This window comes from Macaca thibetana, chromosome 9 (genome assembly GCF_024542745.1).
Source record: "Macaca thibetana thibetana isolate TM-01 chromosome 9, ASM2454274v1, whole genome shotgun sequence".
Taxonomy (NCBI): Eukaryota; Metazoa; Chordata; class Mammalia; order Primates; family Cercopithecidae; genus Macaca; species Macaca thibetana.
In genome coordinates this window covers 5,149,572-5,168,874 of record NC_065586.1, presented here as the reverse complement: position 1 = coordinate 5,168,874, position 19,303 = coordinate 5,149,572, and the positions used below count along the sequence as shown (strand labels likewise).

Sequence of the window (19,303 nt, the reverse complement as noted above, 5' to 3'; positions counted from 1 at the left end):
GTATGTGTGTGCAAACAAAGACATGGGTTGAAAGAAAAAAATCATGAGTGACTGTCGCAAAACACCTTGCCCCAGTAACCTCCAGGCTCCATCCTCCACATGTCCCTACTCTTCACTAAGAATGAGGTCCCTATAGTTGGAATTCATTTTGTTTCCCAAGGACAAACTGATGTGGAGGACAGAGCTTAGTATAACCATTCAGTGTGTTTAGCCCCAGTTTATGCTTACCCAACTCAGATAGTAAGGACATCAGATGTGCTCAGCCAATGTCCCCTGTGATGAGAGGTTGGATCAGTGAAGCCCAAAGGAGCCCAGTTGTGCCACATGCACCATCACAGATACCTCTCTTTTGTTGGGCTGAGGGGTACATATGGGAGACCCTCCTGTTAAAGAGGTGGGGGTTCCTATTGTATCTCTGCAGTCTGTGGTAACTCAACATTCTTGAGGATCCTAACAGCTCAGGGCCTCCATTCAGGAACACAAGCACTGAGACAGGGCAATGCCCTCAACTATCTAGGGTGGAGGAAGTGAGATCATTGAATCTGAACCCCCCCTTAAGGCTGGGGGACAAGGATAGACAGAAAATCTTGATGGTAGAGCACTCAATGTGAAAGATACTCATGAAAGATTTGCATGTCCTATGCACCTCACTCAAATCTGCCTCTCTCTGGAAGAACCCAGGAAACCAAGCCAGAATGAGATAATTCAGGTGCTTATAACAATGATGAAACAGTCTTGGGCATAACAAGGAAAAACAAAAGCTGACCTTCATGGCAAATGGTACATGAATAATGAAGAGATCTACATAATCCAGTCCAAGTTTCTTCAGTGAACTTTCTAGGGCTGGGCGAACCAATTCTGGCCGAAGGAAAGTAGCCCAAAGCTGCAGTGACCAAAAGAAACAAAGTGGATTATAATTTTACACATTTGAGGACCAAAATTAAACTTCATGGTCAGATACTGAGATGTGAGTCTTAAAACACTGTAGTCTAAAGCTAAAAGAGTGGCACTAAATATTTGTTACTCAGTATAAATCAGGTCCTCGATGGGACACTGAGATTTCCTTGAATGACTGCAATGTAAGAAAACTGAATAAAACTAACAAGGGGCAGGAAAATCAACTTCAGTGTATCAAGGGTTAGAGGAGTCATCCACCAAAATGAGTCAATAAATGGCAGGACAGAGAGAACAGAATCTCTTGTCCTGTATAATAAATTCCCAGGAAGAATTATTCTGAGAGACTCACATTCTAAAATGAAGTTTGTATCGATATAAACACACACAGGGTGCATCCCTGAAGACCTCAGCTCTGTTTACATTGGAAGCATGGATTTCCACCTAGGACAATTTTAGAAAGTTCAGAAAACTCAATGCTGATTTTAGAAAAAGTGTTTTCTTGTCTGGATCCCTTTTCTGAATAATATCTAACTTTACTTGCTACATCCTAAGATCTCCTGAAGGAGTGGACCCATAGTGGCTTGGTTAATCTGTACAACAGTTAAAGGAGATAAGTATTATTATTTCCATTTTATATATGAATACTGTCTGATGCTCAGAGACACTAAAGAACTGTGTTCCACCGTAACATATTTCAGAGTAAGCAAGTCATTTCTGTTTCTGTTTCTATAATGTGCCTTCCCAATATTAGGAGGTAAATAAACAATTCAACTTAGACCATATTTTCATTTCAAAATAACATATCTCAACTGGTAGTGGCCTCTGACCACTTCACACACAGAACTTTCACCTTGGTAGTGTAGAATATATCCTCTCTCTTGACAGTACCATCAGCAATCTTCTCCCAAATGGCCTGTCCAACCTCCTCCTCATTTTGGTATAAGTACGCTGAATCAATATGGCGGAAGCCTACGTCAATAGCCACTTTGGTGGCTTCAGCAGCCTGGCTTTTGGGAGTCTACAAGACAGGAGTAAGACGAGTTGTTGATCTGCCCGAACCAGAGAACATCAATGCATTTCCCCCAATAGCATTTTCACTGGTAGTTTCTGCTGGCCTCCTCCTCCAATTTTGATGGCATGGGTTTCAATGATAGACCTGTACTCTAAGGACATTGATTAAACTCCAGTATAACTTCTATTCCCAAATGAATTAGAGAAATCAGCTTCACCCTGGAGTATGGAAAAATTGTGTCTCATTCCATATCAATCAATTGTAGAAACTGAATGTAACATATGTTAGACACACCTTATACTTACTGGATAAAATGGAAAATTATGCCATTGACAGCAACTGGCCCTGTCTGATGGCTGTTATAAATTCACTTCTCATGTTATAGTTCTTCCAAGATTAAGCACATTGTTCTCTCATTTTTAGAGCAATTCTTGCAAAGAAACCCCAAAGCTGCCCCTACCTCACTGTGACCAGAGTGTGACACTTTAAATTCCCTTCAGTGAACTGAGTGGATGGCTGAATAGTGTATTTCACTGAGAAGCACAATCTAGTCCCCATTATGACGTTATGACTCTGAGTTTTCCCTTCTCATTTCCTAATGTGTGGAATTGAGATAAAAAAGTTAGTCAGGGTGGGCTCTTGGTAAAACTCCTTTAAACAGAGAAATGGCCTGAAAAATCAGGCTGCAGACACAGATAAGGAAACTTACACAAATCTCTGGCCCATTCAGATAAAAGACCAAGGCCAACATAAAAACACATTTGTCCTTTATGCCTAAGACATACCAACAACTACACTAATAAGAGAACAAGACTCAACATAAAAACGCCTTTGTCCTTTAAACCTAAGACATGCCCACAACTACACTAGTAAGAGAACAAGACCCAACATAGAAATGCCTCTGTCCTTTGTATAACCAACAGGCTTCTAGAAAGTAGTCTCTTTTTCTTTCTGTGGATATGTACTCTATGGGCTACAGTGGGTTCCAGTGGACACTTTTCTTTTTTGGACATGCTTTTGACTGTGAGCTGAGCCTCTAAGAATCATCACTACAGTGTCTGATTGCTCCTGGCCAAGGTTTTTGGTCAAGCTTTTACTTCAACTCTCTATTAGTCTCAGACCAAGGTCCTGGACAAAACTTTCACTGCAGTCTCTGATTAGTCCTGGGCCTAGGTCCAAGGCAAAGCTGAGTAACACTTTCTGTAAGTCCGGTCAACACATTCCTTCCCTTCCCAGTTCAAAACACCCCAGACCCAACTTCAGAGTTGACAACCCATTCAGGTCCCCTCTCTACTACAGAGAGCTTTCTTCTTTCATTTATTAAACCTTCATTCTAACCTCACCTTTTGTGTCCACAATTTTGTTGGTGGTCGGTCAAACTTTGGATGATACCTCACAAGAGACTACTACATTTTTGATACATTGATGAGACTGTAACACATTTTTGGTGCATGGGTTGGGAATGGTATTAATGGGAAGGGTGAGCAGGAGCCAACTTCCAAACTCTTTACTTTCATTTCAGATTTTTTTTTTTTCTCTCAAGAGCAAACAAAACACTGGGCCCCTGTCAGTGAATAGGGCAGCTGCCAGTCTTACAAGACTCAGGGGACAGGCTTCCTGGAGAGGACTTTGTCAATCCCTATCATCCTCAGGTGTTGGGAATGTTGACTCTGTTCCACTCCAGTTTTCTTTCATGGAAGACCTAGCTGTTGCATGCATGCAAACTTTCAGAGGTCCTAAGACAACAAAGTTTCTGGCTGAGGCTACACCTCAATGTTACCTGAAGGCGCCTGTACTAACTCCAGTTCCCAACAGCTTATCAGGGCTTTGGCACCAGAACTTATAGCCTTTCCTATTGCATTTTCTTTCTCTCTTTTCATGGCTGTCATGTCTTCTGTTCCTTCTTCATAGACAATGTTATAGCATTTTTACAAGCTGTGAATATATTCTTGTTGGGTAAACTCAGCCAGTGTTGTAGTAATCAGGAATGTAATTCAAATAGGTACTGTTTTTGTGATTCCCTAGAAACAAGTGGAATTCAACATTTCTGTCTAAATTTTCACCTAATAAGGGTCTTTTTGTCCCTACTGATAGACATTCATGACACTGTATAGGGGGTCATTTCACCATGAGTGAATACCTTCCTCCCTCTCCATTTGGGTTGTCTTTCCTCCATGTAAAAATTCACCACTGCCCAATGTATTTTAACAGTTGCTTTATGAGACTAATTAATTTTTTTTCTACTGTGAGACATACAGGAACAGCCTATTATGCCTCTGACCTCTAACTTCTGCCTGCAAAAAATTTGGAGTCAGAGTTTTTACCTAACATTTCAGACCCTACAACACCACCTAGGGGGATGGCATTTTTTTCTCCATGGGGAGCCTTGTCAGCCCTTTGCTCAAAACCTCTGGTTTCCCAATTCCTCTCTCTCCTATGTCCCTCTAACAGTGATCAAACTTCATACCCTATCTGTGAACAGAAATACACCACTTTCAACAATCAGAAAGAAACCTCCCTTGAGAAACAAATTCTAGCCTCAGTGCTGTCCCCATTAGAGGGAGGACAGCCATTCAATCCTCAGGTTCTTTTGAGACACCTGTTCTACATCCAGTTACACTGACATTTAAACAAAAAGGAGTACTTTATGTTTAATAGTCAATCAGTCCCATTCTCTAGAAATTCAATGCTTTACCAGCACCATAGCTAGAAAAGACAGAGATGAGGTTAAAACGCTCCCTTCATTAAAGGGTCTTACCCAAATCCAACTACTGTACAATGTCTCTCAGACACCTAGGGTTCCCCCAGGGAGGCTTATGGTCTAAGAAACCTAGAAAGACAGAGAACTAGTACTTCATACAGGTGAACATGACTACTCCTAACGACTAACTTGTTCAGATCTATGGGTGAAGGTCACATTTGCATCCATGGGTGACTCCTATAACAGTCACTGGGACCTGGAGGATGAGAGAAAAGAGGAAAAGGGAGACACTCTTTCTTTCTCTCCACCCTGGGTCACTCTAAAAAGAAGAAAGAGACTAAGGAACATCTTTTCTCCTCCCCTTTTCTAGATGAGTAACAAACCATCTTCAGCCTGCACTCTTCTCAAGTGCATTTTGAAGCATTGAGATTCCTTTGACCCTGAGACTGAAAAAAAGACTCAAATTCTTATACACAAGGACATGGCTTTCTTACCAACTCTAGGATGGACAGGCCTAGACTCCTGAGAAAAGTGTTAATTTTAACGCTATCCAACAACTAGATCTTTTCTGCAGACAGGAGAGGAAATGGTCTGAAGTTTCCTATGTACAAGCCTTCTTTGCCCTGAAAAACAACCCAGATCTTTGTAAGCATTATAAAATTGACCCTGCCCTCTTAACAGTTACATCAGACAAGCCCACAGTAGACAACTCCCCAAAGTCAGAGAAAAGAACCCCCAGAAAACCCTGAAATGCAACTCCCAGGTGTCCCAGCCCTTGTCCCCACTTCACAGAGCCTCTGTAGTCAGATAATCATCAATTCCTCCAGTTCTACCACCCAAACCCCCGAATCCACTACTATCCCTACCAGAAATGCCTGATAGTCACGGTACCACTACAGTTTAGATTCCTTTTTCATTACAAGACTTTAAACAAATAGAGGGAGACCTGGGCAAGTTATTTGATGACACTGACAGATATATAAAGGCTTTCCAAAATCTAACTTAAGTGTTTGATCTTACATAGAGAGATGTTATGTTACTCTTGAACCAAACCCTAACTACTGAGAAACAGAGAGCTCTGCAAACAACAAAGAGATTCAGAGATGAAAACATATCTCCTATAACTGGCTGAAAAAGAAAACCAGTAAAAAGGGGAAAGAGAATGAAAAAGAGACAAGATCCCCATTCCCGATAAGAAGGGAGACAACGTCCCTTGAAAACCATAATTAGAGTTCTAGTGATCCCATAGAGGTGTGAAAAAGAAAGCACTCTCTGATGTACATATTAAAAGACTTACAAAAAATCAGAACCAAATCTCTTAATTACTCTAAAATGTGCATGTTGAATCTAAAAACAGATGAAAATACCTCAGCCTTTATGGGAAGGCTGAGATAGACTTTAGTGAAACCCACCTCCCTATCTCCTGATTCAATTGATGGACAATGAATCTTAAAAGACAAATTCATTACTCAGACAACCACTGACATCAAAAGGAAACTACAAAAACAGGCCATAGGTCCAAATAACACCCTAGAGAAACTCCTGAAATTAACTACTTTAGTCTTTTACAATAGGGACCAAGAGGAGGGGGGCCAGGAGAAAGAGAGGAAACATACAAAAAAAAAAGGACAGAGACTCGAGTGACCACATTACAGGCCTATAAAATCCAAGATCCCCAGGTACACCTACTAACTACTACCAGTACGACAAGTCAGGACACTTTAAAAAGAACTGTCAAAGCACAAAAAGTCATCTCAACCCTGTCCAACGTGTGGTGACCACTGGAAGGTGGACTGTCCCTGGAGACACAGGTCTCTGAGTCCAGGGCCAGTCTCCCAGATGGTCCAACAAGATTGATGGGTCCCAGGACTCAATTCCCCTACTCCAATGACTCAATCTGTCATCACTACCCAGGGGGCCCCAGGTGATGCTAACAATAAAAGGGGAAAAAAAGTAGATTTCGTTCAAAACTCTGAAGCCAGTCTCTCTATTCTCCTCTCCAGTCCAGGCCTCCCCTCCCCCCATAACACAACTCTTATGGGCGTCTCAGGAAAGACTTTAACCCAATATTTTTCTAAACCACTTAATTCTAATAGGGGGTGTAAGAATTAAAGAAAGAGGAAAAAAACACAAAAGAAACATGAAAAGGTGCCTTGCCAGTCTGGACAGATTTATTTTAGAGAAAACAAATCTGAGAGGTGCCTTCTGGCTCAGTTAGGTCAGAGGTTTGCTCTCTTTACAGACTAAGAGTTTTTAAGGATTCACAGTGGGAGAGTTGATCAGAGGCTTGGACTGCTTCTGTGTTTCTTTGTTGTGCTCATGTGGGAGGGAGAGTTGTGTGCCTGTTCCCATACATCTTTCTGCAGCTGCAGGCATATCCCGGGAGTCTGCTTTTAGCTTCCCTATCTTAGTGCACCTGAAGGGAAAGGAATTCACTTATTAAGGCCCACTGTTTTACTGGGGCCCGTTGTATGAGGGTGAAGTTTGGCAGTTACCCAAGAGACTCTCCCCCCACCTCTGCCTGTGTCTGAGCTGTCTTTTCTGTGTTTTACTGTCTGCTCTTTCTGGCTACTTGTAGTAGAGAAGTGATTTCCTTGAAATGCATAAGGCTAGAAAGGGAGCTGGAATTTAAAGTGGTGGTGTTTGTCCGAGATGATGGTGCTCCTGTTCAATAATTCCAGACCCTATAGTTATAAAAGGACAAAGGGTGATGTGTTGTTTCTGGCTACTTCCTGCTGGGGGGCGGAGGAGAGTTTCTTGGTGTTGGATTGACTGCAGGAGCAACACAGTCTGTAGATGTTTCTGGGTAGTTGTCTATGAAATGGCCATGATTCTGTTAAAAAACTTTTGAAAAAGATTAATTAAGCTGTGTAAAAACATTAGTTCTTTTTAGCAGCATTTCTTATTTGGCCTGATGGTTGAGACAGAAGTAACATTTTTTTCTTAATGACAGTCAGAGGCACATATTTGGAAAGAGACATGTGTTATTTTTTTGTTAGTTATTATCCTCATAGCAGGAATAACAGTTACTAAGTAAAATGCTACGGTAACTGAGATTGTCTATCAGACATTCCATCCTGAGGGTACTACAGTATATAGTCCTACTAAATAGCAGAGTGAGTAAAGCAGTTCTCACAAGGGTATCATAGTAAATAATTTCCATTAAAAAGTTTTAATATTTAGCTTTAAAGGAGAGGTAGAAACAACAAAAAGTATTTGGTGAGGTAGGGTTGAGGCTGAGTAAGATGAGTAATTTTCACTTAGTTACTTACTTTTTATGATTTTCAGTTTAAGATTTCTTATTTGTTTACAGTGATATTTAGGACATTTTTTGGGCTGTCAGGGGTTGCTTCCTTAGCTTTCCAGGTTTTGACCTGAGTGTGATGTATCTAGGATTTAATTCCTGTAACAGGCACCATCTTAATTACCCTGGGTTCCATGGACTCACTAGACATGGGGACAAAGGATTCCGGACACCCTTAGTTATTAGTTGTTGACACCAGCAGTGAAGAGATTTCCTCCTGTGATGGTCGGGGGACTTAGATGCAGTGCCTGCTGAAACATCTAGTTTTCCGTTTACAGGACTTTAAGAAAGGATAGCTTATTTTAGAAACTTGTAGCCGGAAAAAATAGAATTTAAAACAGTAGAAAATAATAAAAATTGAAAAACATTACACAACACTACAATTTAACAAGAGGTGTGCTATGGTTTTTGAAACATAATTTTCTCTCTTCAGTTTTCCATTTTTATTAAAAGACAAATTATGGTAGGATTGGTTTGCTTTATTATACTTGTCTTAATTATTTGCATACAGTGCAGCAAGAATAATTATTTGTTACATAGGCCTTTTAAATTGGCTTTTATGGAACTTTGTTCCATAGAAGGAATGTGAGATAAGAACCCAACCCCATTCATGAATTTGTACCACTAAATACCTATTAGTTGGTGAATTTCTCTTCTCTTGAGATCACAAGATAACTTAGGGCTCCCAGCCTGCTAGAAAGTGACATTCTTTACTTACCACAGATCAGAAACCCTGTACAGGGACTCTGTAGACAAAATATGATGCCGGTTTTCCAAGGGCTTCATTGGCTTCATAAGTTAAGTTTGATTCCTTAAAGGAAAGCACACCATTTCAGTCAAAGCCTTGGTAAAATAACCAGTTTTTCTAATTGTGTCCTGTTACAAAAGAAAACAGATTCTTATTGCACTTATACAAATAACTATATTGCCATAACTTAAGAATACTCACAGATAGTTTCCAAATTTTGGAGACAATCAGGTAGAGTGAAACAAGTATGTTCCAAATTTTGTTTACGGGAGTAAACTAAATTGTTAAAAGTTGTTAATGGCTCAAAAGAAAAATTTCTTTGACTTTGAAAAGCAAAACAAAAGATTAGCAATATTTTAAGCAAAATGTTAAAAAGATTAGCTTCTTATTAATTTAATTTATGCAGCTAATTCCTGTCCTGTTCAACATTAACATTTTAGTTCTTTAAAAGTCCTGAACATTTTTCCTTTATTTTGATGTTACAATTCTCCAAAGTTATCAGAAACCTGCATTTAAGAGTACCTGTTGGAGCTTTATAGCTGATTATAAAACCACCTTTTGAAGAAGACCAAAGCAAGGCAACAATTGCTTATGGATAACAAAAAGTTTTAAGGTAGCCATAGTTTAAGACACAATTGACAAGGATATCTGTTACCTCTGTGGCACACAATAATTTTAACATAACAATTATAATTATTACTGATAAGATAGATACACTAAGGTACATGGGAATTATAGGCATTTCCTATAACTTTGGGACACATACAATATATTTATATAAATATAGCCCAAAGAAAGCTAAACACCATTTTATACTTGACAATGCTTTCTGCATGATTTTATACTAAATAAGCCAAACTTTACTTTTATATTAGTGTGCTATTAATTTTAAACTTAGTTTTTAATAAAACCTTGTATACATATTTACCCAATTTTAATGTCTGAGCATAAGGTAAGAGTTCTATAGACTCTTTTTAACCCTTTATAATTTTTGTTAAAGAGCAGGTTAGTGCTTTAAGAAAAAACCATTGTGCTTTTATTTTAATGCTCAATTTACAGAAAAACTGGATGATGCCCCTTTAACCTTAGCCAATACATTTACACACAGAATTTCCTTTACAATTAACCTCTCAAAACTTGCTTAAGCCTTAAAACAATTCTTCAACCTTTTAATGGAGATAAAAATCCACATTCTCATACCTCCTTAATAATCTTTTTACCAAAAGTATATTTTACTTTTCTTACACACCTTGCATATAAAACGTTTCTTCAATAGTTTTAAATACATGTTATGCTGTTAAGTTTTAGCAACCTTTACTTTTGTTGAAAACCTTCATAAGTTTGAGATTTTAATTCTGTACTAGGTGTAGAGCCTAGGACCCAGAGAGAAGTGCAGATAAGGTCTGACTTATTCCACCATTTAACTTCATGTGTCCTAGGTTTTACTTAGCTGCAAAGCAGGCAAGTTGTACAGCTAAGAGTTACAGTGGAATTTTATAAAGCATTTATGAGGCCTAATTACTTTTAAATTGTACAATGTTTCTTGCATAAAATCCCTTTTATAAAATTTTTCATGACCTTCACAGTCAATTTCTGATATGCATTAATTTTTGACTTGTAAACATTCCTTTCTTTAAACAACCAGTTAATTTACTTTAGGACAAGAATTTGCCATATACGATTTTTTAAATATAAATTATCTTTTTTTAAATATTAAAGATAACAGTTCTGGCCGGGCGCGGTGGCTCAAGCCTGTAATCCCAGCACTTTGGGAGGCCGAGACGGGCGGATCACAAGGTCAGGAGATCGAGACCATCCTGGCTAACACGGCGAAACCCCGTCTCTACTAAAAACACAAAAAATTAGGCGGGCGAGGTGGCGGCGCCTGTGGTCCCAGCTACTCGGGAGGCTGAGGCAGGAGAATGGCGGGAACCCGGGAGGCGGAGCTTGCAGTGAGCTGAGATCCGGCCACTGCACTCCAGCCTGGGCGACAGAGCGAGACTCCGTCTCAAAAAAAAAAAAAAAAAAAAAAAAAAAAAAGATAACAGTTCTTTCCAAAAACAAACTTCCTTCATGTCTGTGGACTAGACTGCCTAGGGCCACAAGATGAAAAGTAAGGATATTTTAGCCAGGCATGGTGGCTCTCACCTGTGATCCCAGCACTTTGGGAGGCCGAGGCGGGCAGATCATAAGGTCAGGGGATCGAGACCATCCTGGGTAACACAGTGAAACCCTATCTCTACTAAAAATACAAAAAAATTAGCCAGGCATGGTGGCAGGCGCCTGTAGTCCCAGCTACTTGGGAGGCTGAGGCAGGAGGATGGCGTGAGTGAACCCAGAAGGCAGAGCTTGCAGTGAGCCGAGATTGCGCCACTGCACTCCAGCCTGGGTGACAGAACAAGACTCCATCTCAAAAAAAAAAAAAAAAAAAACCAGTAAGGATATTTTACTAAATAGTTTAAGATGTAGCTATTTTCATTAAATTAGTATTAATTTTTATTTATTAAAAAATACACAAACATTATTTTGTTTGGGCTGAGTTATAGTTTTGTAGCCTCTATGCCAAATTTTGACACCTTAGAGTATTTGGCAGAGATAAGTATGAAATTGCTTAATAAATGCAAACAAAAATGTATGCTAGCAACTCTTAAGACATTTCTAATTTTACTGTACAAGTAAGTTTTAAAGATCAAAGTCACGTGAACTGAAAGGTTCCACAGCTTTAACTTTTTCCTTAAAAATATTTAAGTGCTTATTTTCCTTAGGACAATTAATTAGAGCTCTTTTAATAGACATTGCACACATAACACACATATATCCACACAGACAACCAGAAGATCTAGTAGTTATAAAATTTGCATTTGCTAATTTCCTGATTGGATAATTGGCCTCCAGATGAGGGCCTTTAAGAATAGGGCTAGGAAAACAATTTTTAGGGCCCAATAAGCAAGCATAGCTGGAAGACAAAGATTTCGAGAGATACTTATTTACCTTTAATTCCAGGGGCTCCATAAGGAAAAGAGAGAATTTTTCCAATTCTCCAATTTGGAGAATTTCTCCAAATTGAGATTTGTGGTGACTTTCCTATTTTCTATTTTCCTAGAGTCCCAAGCTACCAGAAGTTATTTTAGGATTTTTTATTCATGCACTAAGAGTGGCAAGACAGAATGGAGAAAAGTAATTCAGTTAACTGGGAAAAAAACCTTTTTCCAGGAAAACAAGACTGAAGAGAAAAATATAAAAGACTTTTGAATATACTTACAACTTTGATCTGCAACAGATCAGACATGGAGAAAGGAACATGAATGCAAGCAATGCCTTTAACCCCAGCCACTTTTCAGAGAGAGAGAGAATGGCAGAGATGGTTTTTGAATGGGTAACAGGTGGAGACTGAGGAGGAGTGGGGTTTGGGACTGAAGGCTTGGAGGCAGGAGGCACCACTGGGCAAGAGCGTTAGGACAAGCGAGAAGCGGATGCAAAGGTGTAAGAATACAGAGGGGATTCACCCGAGAAGAAACTAGAAAACCTGAACACAACTATAAACAAATAGTGGTACAAACTTATACAGCCAAAAAAGACTTCAAGAAAAACTCCCCTAGAAAACCCAAAAGCCAGACATACCGACAAAATGATTAAAAAAAAAAAAAATCCAGTCAGACTTTAGGCCTCTCTCCCTATACAAACCAATAAAAAGAATAATAAGCATCACTGTTGCTAGTTTCTGTAAAATTTTAATTAATGAAAAATAATTTTCTTAAAGAACACTCAACTAAAGGTTGAGATTGAAACTATAGGTATATTTAAAAGGCCTTTGTAGTTTTCTTAGATCTTGTTTTTCCGGAAAAGGTTTTTTTCTCAGTCAACTAAATTACTTTCCTCCACTCTGTCTTACCACCCTTAATACATACATCAAAGGCCCTAAGATGACTTCTGATGACCTGGGACTCCTTTGGAAAAAAAATTTAAAACACCATATACACAGACACAACAAATTCCATTTTGAGAGAAATCTCTGTTTTCCTTGTGGAACCCAAAGAATTAGAGACAGGTAAATGCCTCTCAAAATCTATTTTTTCTTTCAACTACACCTATTTATTAGGCCCTAGAAACTGCATATTTTCCTAGCCCTTTTCTTAAAAATCTCCATCCTGAGACCAATAATCCAATTAGAAGATTGACAAACGGAAAATCTTACAACTACTAGATCTTCTTCTGTCTATATAGTCATATATATGTTAGGTATGTGATGTCTATAAAAAAAAATTCTAATTAATTGACCTAAAAAAAGATTTTTGAAGGCAAATTAAAAGTTATAATGCTTCTTAGTTCACATGACTTTAATCTTTACAAAATTAAAAGTCTTAAAAAGTATTGGTAAAATACAAATGTCTTCAAGATATAAATATGTGGTATACATTATACAAGTCATATACTAAATTTACTAAATATTTTAAGATGGCAAACTACTTGTTTGACCTTTAAAAACTGTTTGACTTTCCTACTTCACAATTAATAAGACCTGAGGACATATAGTAATAACCACACCTCTAACTATACAAGAAAAAGTCAGATTTTATGCCTAATACATCACTAAAACAACTTACCAGGTTTTACATTAAAGTTAAAAATTACTAAGAATTATGACATATAATTGAGACTATATAAATAAATTTACATACAAAGTATGTAAAAACAGTAAAAAGTGTTTTCAATAAAAAATTATAAAAAGACATAAAAATATAAATTTGGCCTAGGAATACACGGCTGTCTTAAAGAAAATAAAACTGAAAGATTAAACAGGTTGTGAAAAATTATAAAAATTTTACAAAACCACTCTCTAAACGTATTAACTAAAACAAGTTGTGAAAAATTATAAAAATTTTACAAAACCACTCTATGTAAACCTATTAACTACTAAATTCAAAAATATTACTTTTTTTCATAAATTGAACATTGAAATAAAAACACAACAAGGTTTTCTTAATAAGCTAATCTACTCTTTAATAAAATGTATAAAGAATTATTAAAGGTTTATAAAGACCTCACCTCATGGTCAAATCGGTTATGATTAAATAGAATTATCTATAAAGTTTCATTAAAATTGGGATTGACATTAATAATAAACTAATAAAAGGGTGAAATTCGACTTTCTTTTGAACAAGATTTTCATGTCATAATAAAGACTAATAAAAAGTTTTTACTTTTTTAAATTTTTGAATCATCATTTTAACAAAGCAAATGACTTATGGTAATCTGAAATTTTATTTCATAATATCAAGTAGTTTTTAAACTCTAACATATTCAACAGGCTTCCGAAAATCAAGCTTGAGTTTCAAGATTGTCTTCCCTGACCCCTAATGTTTAACTACAGAAGGCCCCTAAAACAATTCCAAAAAAGTAAACAGGATCACTTGACATATTTAAATATGTGAGATTGCCAAAATGATATTTAATCTTCCTCAAGTTATATTTCAGTAAATATTAATATATGTTCCAAAATCATATAAAATGTCTAAATATATACTGTCAACCATAATTAAGGTTATTATGTTAAACTATTGTAAACCACAGAAATAACCAAATTACTTTGTCAATCATATTCTTAACTACAACTACCCTGGAAATTTTGTCATTCACATGCAATTGTTATCTTGTTTTAATCCTCTTCAAAAGATGATTCATAATCAACTACAAGACTTTAACAAATACTCTCAAATACAACTTTCTAATAACAAAAAACATATAAGACTCACAAAAAACTAGTGTTTATAAATATCAAACAGAACAAGAGTTAACCAAATAGACTAATAGAAAACTGAAGTAATCCTTTTTTTTACTTAAAAAATTACTGATCATCATTTTGTTTTTTTCAGAGTCAAAAAAACTTTTGAACTAACTACAACTTTTAACAGTTGAGTAACATATACTTCTGTGAACAAAATTTAAAACATATTTATTTATCTCTACCTGGTTCCTCTAAAATTCAGAAACTAATTATAAATATTCTAGACTTATAACAATACAATTGTTTACATCAGTACAATAAAAATCCATTTTCTTTTACAACAAGACACAATTTTTTAAAATGATTATTTTACCAAGACTTTGACTAGAAGGATATATTTCCCTTTGAAGAATCAAACTTAACTTCCAAAACCAATAAAAACCTCTTAGAAAAACTGGCCTCATACCTTGTCTATGCAGTTCCCAGAGTTCCTAACCTATAGTAAGTAAAGAATGTCACTTTCTAACAGGCCCAAGAACCCCATGTTCTTGAGACCTCAAAAAGAGAAGAATTTACCCAACTCATAAATATTTGAGAGTATAAACCCATGACTAGACTCAACTTTAAACTGAGGTCTTATCTGAGGTTACTTATGGAATAGAATTCCATCAAAACCAATTTTAAAACACTATATAAAAATAATTATTCTAAGGCCAGGCATGGTGGCTTATGCCTGTAATCTTAGCACTTTGGGAGGCCCAGGCGGGCAGATTTCCTGAGCTCAGGAGTTCGAGACCAGCCTGGGAAACATGGTGAAACCCTGTCTCTACTAAAATACAAAAAATTAGTCGGATGTGGCAGCATGCACCTGTAGTCCCAGCTACTTGGGAGACTGAGGCAGTAGAATTGCTTGAACCCGGGAGGCGGAGGTTGTAGTGAGTCAAGATCATGCCACTGCACTACAGCCTGGGCAACAGAGCAAGACTCTGTCTCAGAAAAAAATTTTTTTACTACTCTTTACACAAATAATCACCAAATATGAAACTAAAATTTATTTTACAAACAACTCAGTCCTATCCTATCATGATTTGTTTTTGACAAAAATAAGAACTGGAGAGAGAGAAATAGTGTGTCAAAACTTACCAGTTGTCATTAAATTCTAGTCTCACTAATTACATTTAAATGTTTACCTACATTTTAGACTAACCCCACTTATTCTTATGAACCAACAATCTCTGACTACCACAAAAAATAAAAACAGAAAAAGATAAATAATATAAAATTTAGAACAATATTCTAGTTCTGAACAATTATCCTACAAATCCTACCAGGTCATAAGAATATATAGAATACCCATAATCCAGCAGTTTATTTGAGAAAAGAAGACCAAAAAAATTAACCAAAACCAAGCTCCATACACCAAAATCTTAACAGACATAACTATAACCACCAATTATCAGGATATGTCAACAACCTCAGAATTTTTAAACCATCCTTATCCCCCCTTGTTTCATTTTAATACATGTACTCTAATAGCCCAAATTATTTCTTCTCACCTAAAAACTATCAAACTCTAAATGATAATACTAATAACATCACACATAAACACATCTTTCTTCCAAAGACCATTAAACCAACCCCAAGAAGAACTCTAACTACTATTCCCCACATGACACCACCATCAGACAAAAAACAGCCAGAAAAGTCAACACTCAATCTCCCTAACGACAATTAGGGACTCCACTCCTGAGGGTAAAACTGAGAGAAAAAACTTAAACGGTGAGCATGAGTTCCTGGTAAAACTCCTTTAAACAGAGAAACAGCCTAAAAAAATCAGACTACACACACAGATAAGGAAACTTACACAAACCTCCAGCTTACTCACATAAAAAAAAGAACAAGGCCCAACATAAAAATGCCTTTGTCCTTTATGCCTAAGGCATACCAACAACTGCACTAATGTGAGCACAAGAACCAACAGAGAAACACATCTGTCTTTTGTATAACCAACAGACTTCTAGGAAAGTCTCTTTTCCTTTTGTGGGCTTGTACATGGTGGGCTCCGGTGGGCTCTGGTGGGCACTTTCCTTTCCTTTTGTGGACATATGGACTATGAGACGAGCCTTTATGAATCATCACTTCAGCATCTGACTGCTCCTGGGCCAAGGCCCTGGGCCAAGCTTTCACTTCAACTCCTGATTAGTCCTGGACCAAGGTGCTGGACCAAACTTTCACTTCAGTCTCTGACTTGTCCCAGACCAAGGTCCCAGGACAAGCTGAGTTACACTTTCTCCAAGACCCGTCGACAAATTCTTTTCTTTCCCAGTCCGTCAAAACCCTAGACCTGACCTCACAGTCAACTATCCATCCAGGTCCCCTCTCTACTCCAGAAAACGTCCTTCTTTCACTTATTAAACTTTCACTCCAACCTTACCCTTTGTGTCCACAATCCTTAATTTTCTCAGTCATAAGACAAAAAACTTCAGGTAATCCCTCAAAATGAAAGACTACTATATTTTTAATACATTGATGAGACTATGACAGAATCATAGTGGCTTCTTACATGGCAAAAAGTTTGGATGGTTGAAACTCTCTGGCAAATACTTCCAAGCTCCAATAACCTCACAGCAAAGCTGCCACTAAGTACTCACTTTGGCTTTTGATTCCTCCTGGGCCCTTGGCCCTTCACGTTTCTAAGCAAGAGTGAAGTGGCTCTGACCAGAGCAAAAGATGAGAACAGCCTGAACTTGAATTTTAAAAATGTAACAAATTTTGATGAGTACTTACCTAGGCCAGTTGTTAAGGAATTAAATAAAGTAATGCATGTAAAACACCTAAAATACATGGAAGGCATTTGATATATTAGGTAATATTGATACTTTTAATAGAAATAAAAATAATATACCCACAAAATTTTCAATCTCAGAATTCCCACAATCAATAACTTGTCATGCCACCTAATGCAAAAAAGATCTCTGTGACCTTGAGAGGAGCAAGTTAGAGACAGTTAAATGGAAGCTCAGATAAGCCCTTCCAAGCATCCACTGTCTACCAAGTGCAGGGCTGTTGCCTGATGACTGCAACAGCTAACCCTGCAAGTACAGCTAACCTAAGAAACTTCAGCCTCCTGGGGTCCACTTACATGATCAAGAGCATAAGTGCCAAATCCCAGCACTGGCATGAAGTGTCCATCATTCAGCCTCACAGAATAGCTTTGCTTCAGATCCGTCATTATGCCCAGCTAATCTGTCTTTCCACCATTTCCTCACTGACAGCCCAGCGGGAGACAAGGCTCCTGCGTTCTTTATTTGCACCAAATACAGGATGGGTGGGGTGGAGACGACAGTTGCCAATGATTTCGAAATGAAGCTGGAATCAGTCCAGTGCCTTTTCTCTGATTCTTCTGTGTCCCTGTGGGAGTATTTTACAGAAAACTCATTCGGAAATGCTGTGAATGTCAGAGGAATTTGATTTTCTCCTCCGTGCTGTTCACACGTGATTCCTTAGTTGAAAAATTAACCATGCCAATTCGTCCTTGATAAGTGCACTAGACTTCCTTTACAAGATGCAAATTATCATTAGGGTGGTCATTTCAAAGCACTAATTCTGCTACAGACTGAAGTTAACTTTCTCATTTACATTTGATTGTTAATCCCTTTAAAAACAGCTTGTTAGAATTCCTTGAATAAAGCTTGATGCCTGGTACCAGCCACGCATGTAATGAAATTCCGTAAGAACACCCACCCCTACTCCCAGTGTACTTCCCTCCTGTGCCAAGCCCCACTCCATTTTCTCTGACTTGTTTCCTTGAATGTTTTGCAGAAAAAAACTTGTCTGAGATCATGGATAAATGTCTATGCTCTTGCCTTTGTTCCAGCCATTGCCTCTTTCTAGAACAGCCTGCTCGACTCCCTCCTGGTCTCCAGCGGGTTTCTGATTTTTACTTATCCTAAAAGCACCTCCTGCAGTCTCACATCCTTTATGACTCCTTCTTTTTGTTGTTTTTTGTTTGTTTGTTTGTTTGTTTTGAACAAAGATAGGAGATAGCAAAGCAGCCTGGGTCTTAACCGAACAGCTTGGAATTCCAGGGCCGAAATTGCTTTTGCAAACAGAAACACACACACAACAACTATGAGAAAAATGAAAATCAAAAAAGGCATCCAATTCAGAATGCCTAGAGGTTCAGCATAATGGTCTGCTGCATAATTCACTTTGGACACTTTCATCCTCTGTAGGTGAGGGCAGCAGGTCTGGATCAAGGTTAATATCTTAAATAGTTCAAAATAACTGACTTTGGGCCGGGCGCAGTGGCTCATGCCTGTAATCCCAACACTTTGGGAGGCTGAGGTGGGCGGATCATGAGGTCAGGAGATCGAGACCATCCTGGCTAATGTGGTGAAACTCTGTCTCCACTAAAAATACAAAAAATTAGCTGGGCGTGGTGACAGGCACCTGTAGTCCCAGCTACTCAGGAGGCTGAGGCAGGAGAATGGCATGAACCTGGGAGGCGGAGCTTGTAGTGAGCCAAGATTGTGCCACTGCACTGCAGCCTGGGCGACAGAGCAAGACTCCTTCTCAAAAACATAAAATAAAATAACTGACTTTGAAATAATCAGCAGGGTCACCGGTTATTGCTAAAAACACCTCTTCATCTTTTATTTTTTCAAATTTTAAGTAATAGATTTAATTATCACATTATGAAATATTATAAAAAGAAAAGATGACTTCTTCTATAATCTCCCTGGGTGAGATTGACCAACCTTCTCTGCGTGCCCTTTATTCTCTTAGCTTCTATGAAGCAGGTAAAAAAAATCACATCATTGAAATTACACTCTCCTCGAACAAGGAGCTTCTGCTACATAAGATGCCTAAGTGGTATTTTTTTTGGTGTTTTTATTATGCTGTGCTTTGTCCAA

General features: G+C 37.8%; 2 protein-coding genes across 3 annotated transcripts in view; both read right to left on the bottom strand.

Moving 5' to 3' along the window:
* The window catches only part of AKR1C8 (aldo-keto reductase family 1 member C8), a 32,238-nt gene extending 14,381 nt beyond the window's left edge, over window positions 1–17,857 (bottom strand). The window contains exons 1-3 of one of the 2 annotated variants that reach the window (XM_050804861.1): window positions 17,530–17,857; window positions 1,748–1,915; window positions 767–883 (exon numbers count right to left, since the gene is read on the bottom strand). In XM_050804861.1, the coding sequence (XP_050660818.1) occupies window positions 767–883; window positions 1,748–1,915; window positions 17,530–17,619 (375 nt within the window). In that variant the 5' untranslated portion in view covers window positions 17,620–17,857. The remainder of the gene's footprint in view (window positions 1–766; window positions 884–1,747; window positions 1,916–17,529) is intronic. The other variant, XM_050804862.1, reaches the window with a different exon arrangement.
* LOC126963008 (aldo-keto reductase family 1 member C3) overlaps window positions 1–19,303 on the bottom strand; it is a 194,549-nt gene that overhangs the window by 37,877 nt on the left and 137,369 nt on the right. The window lies entirely within an intron of this gene.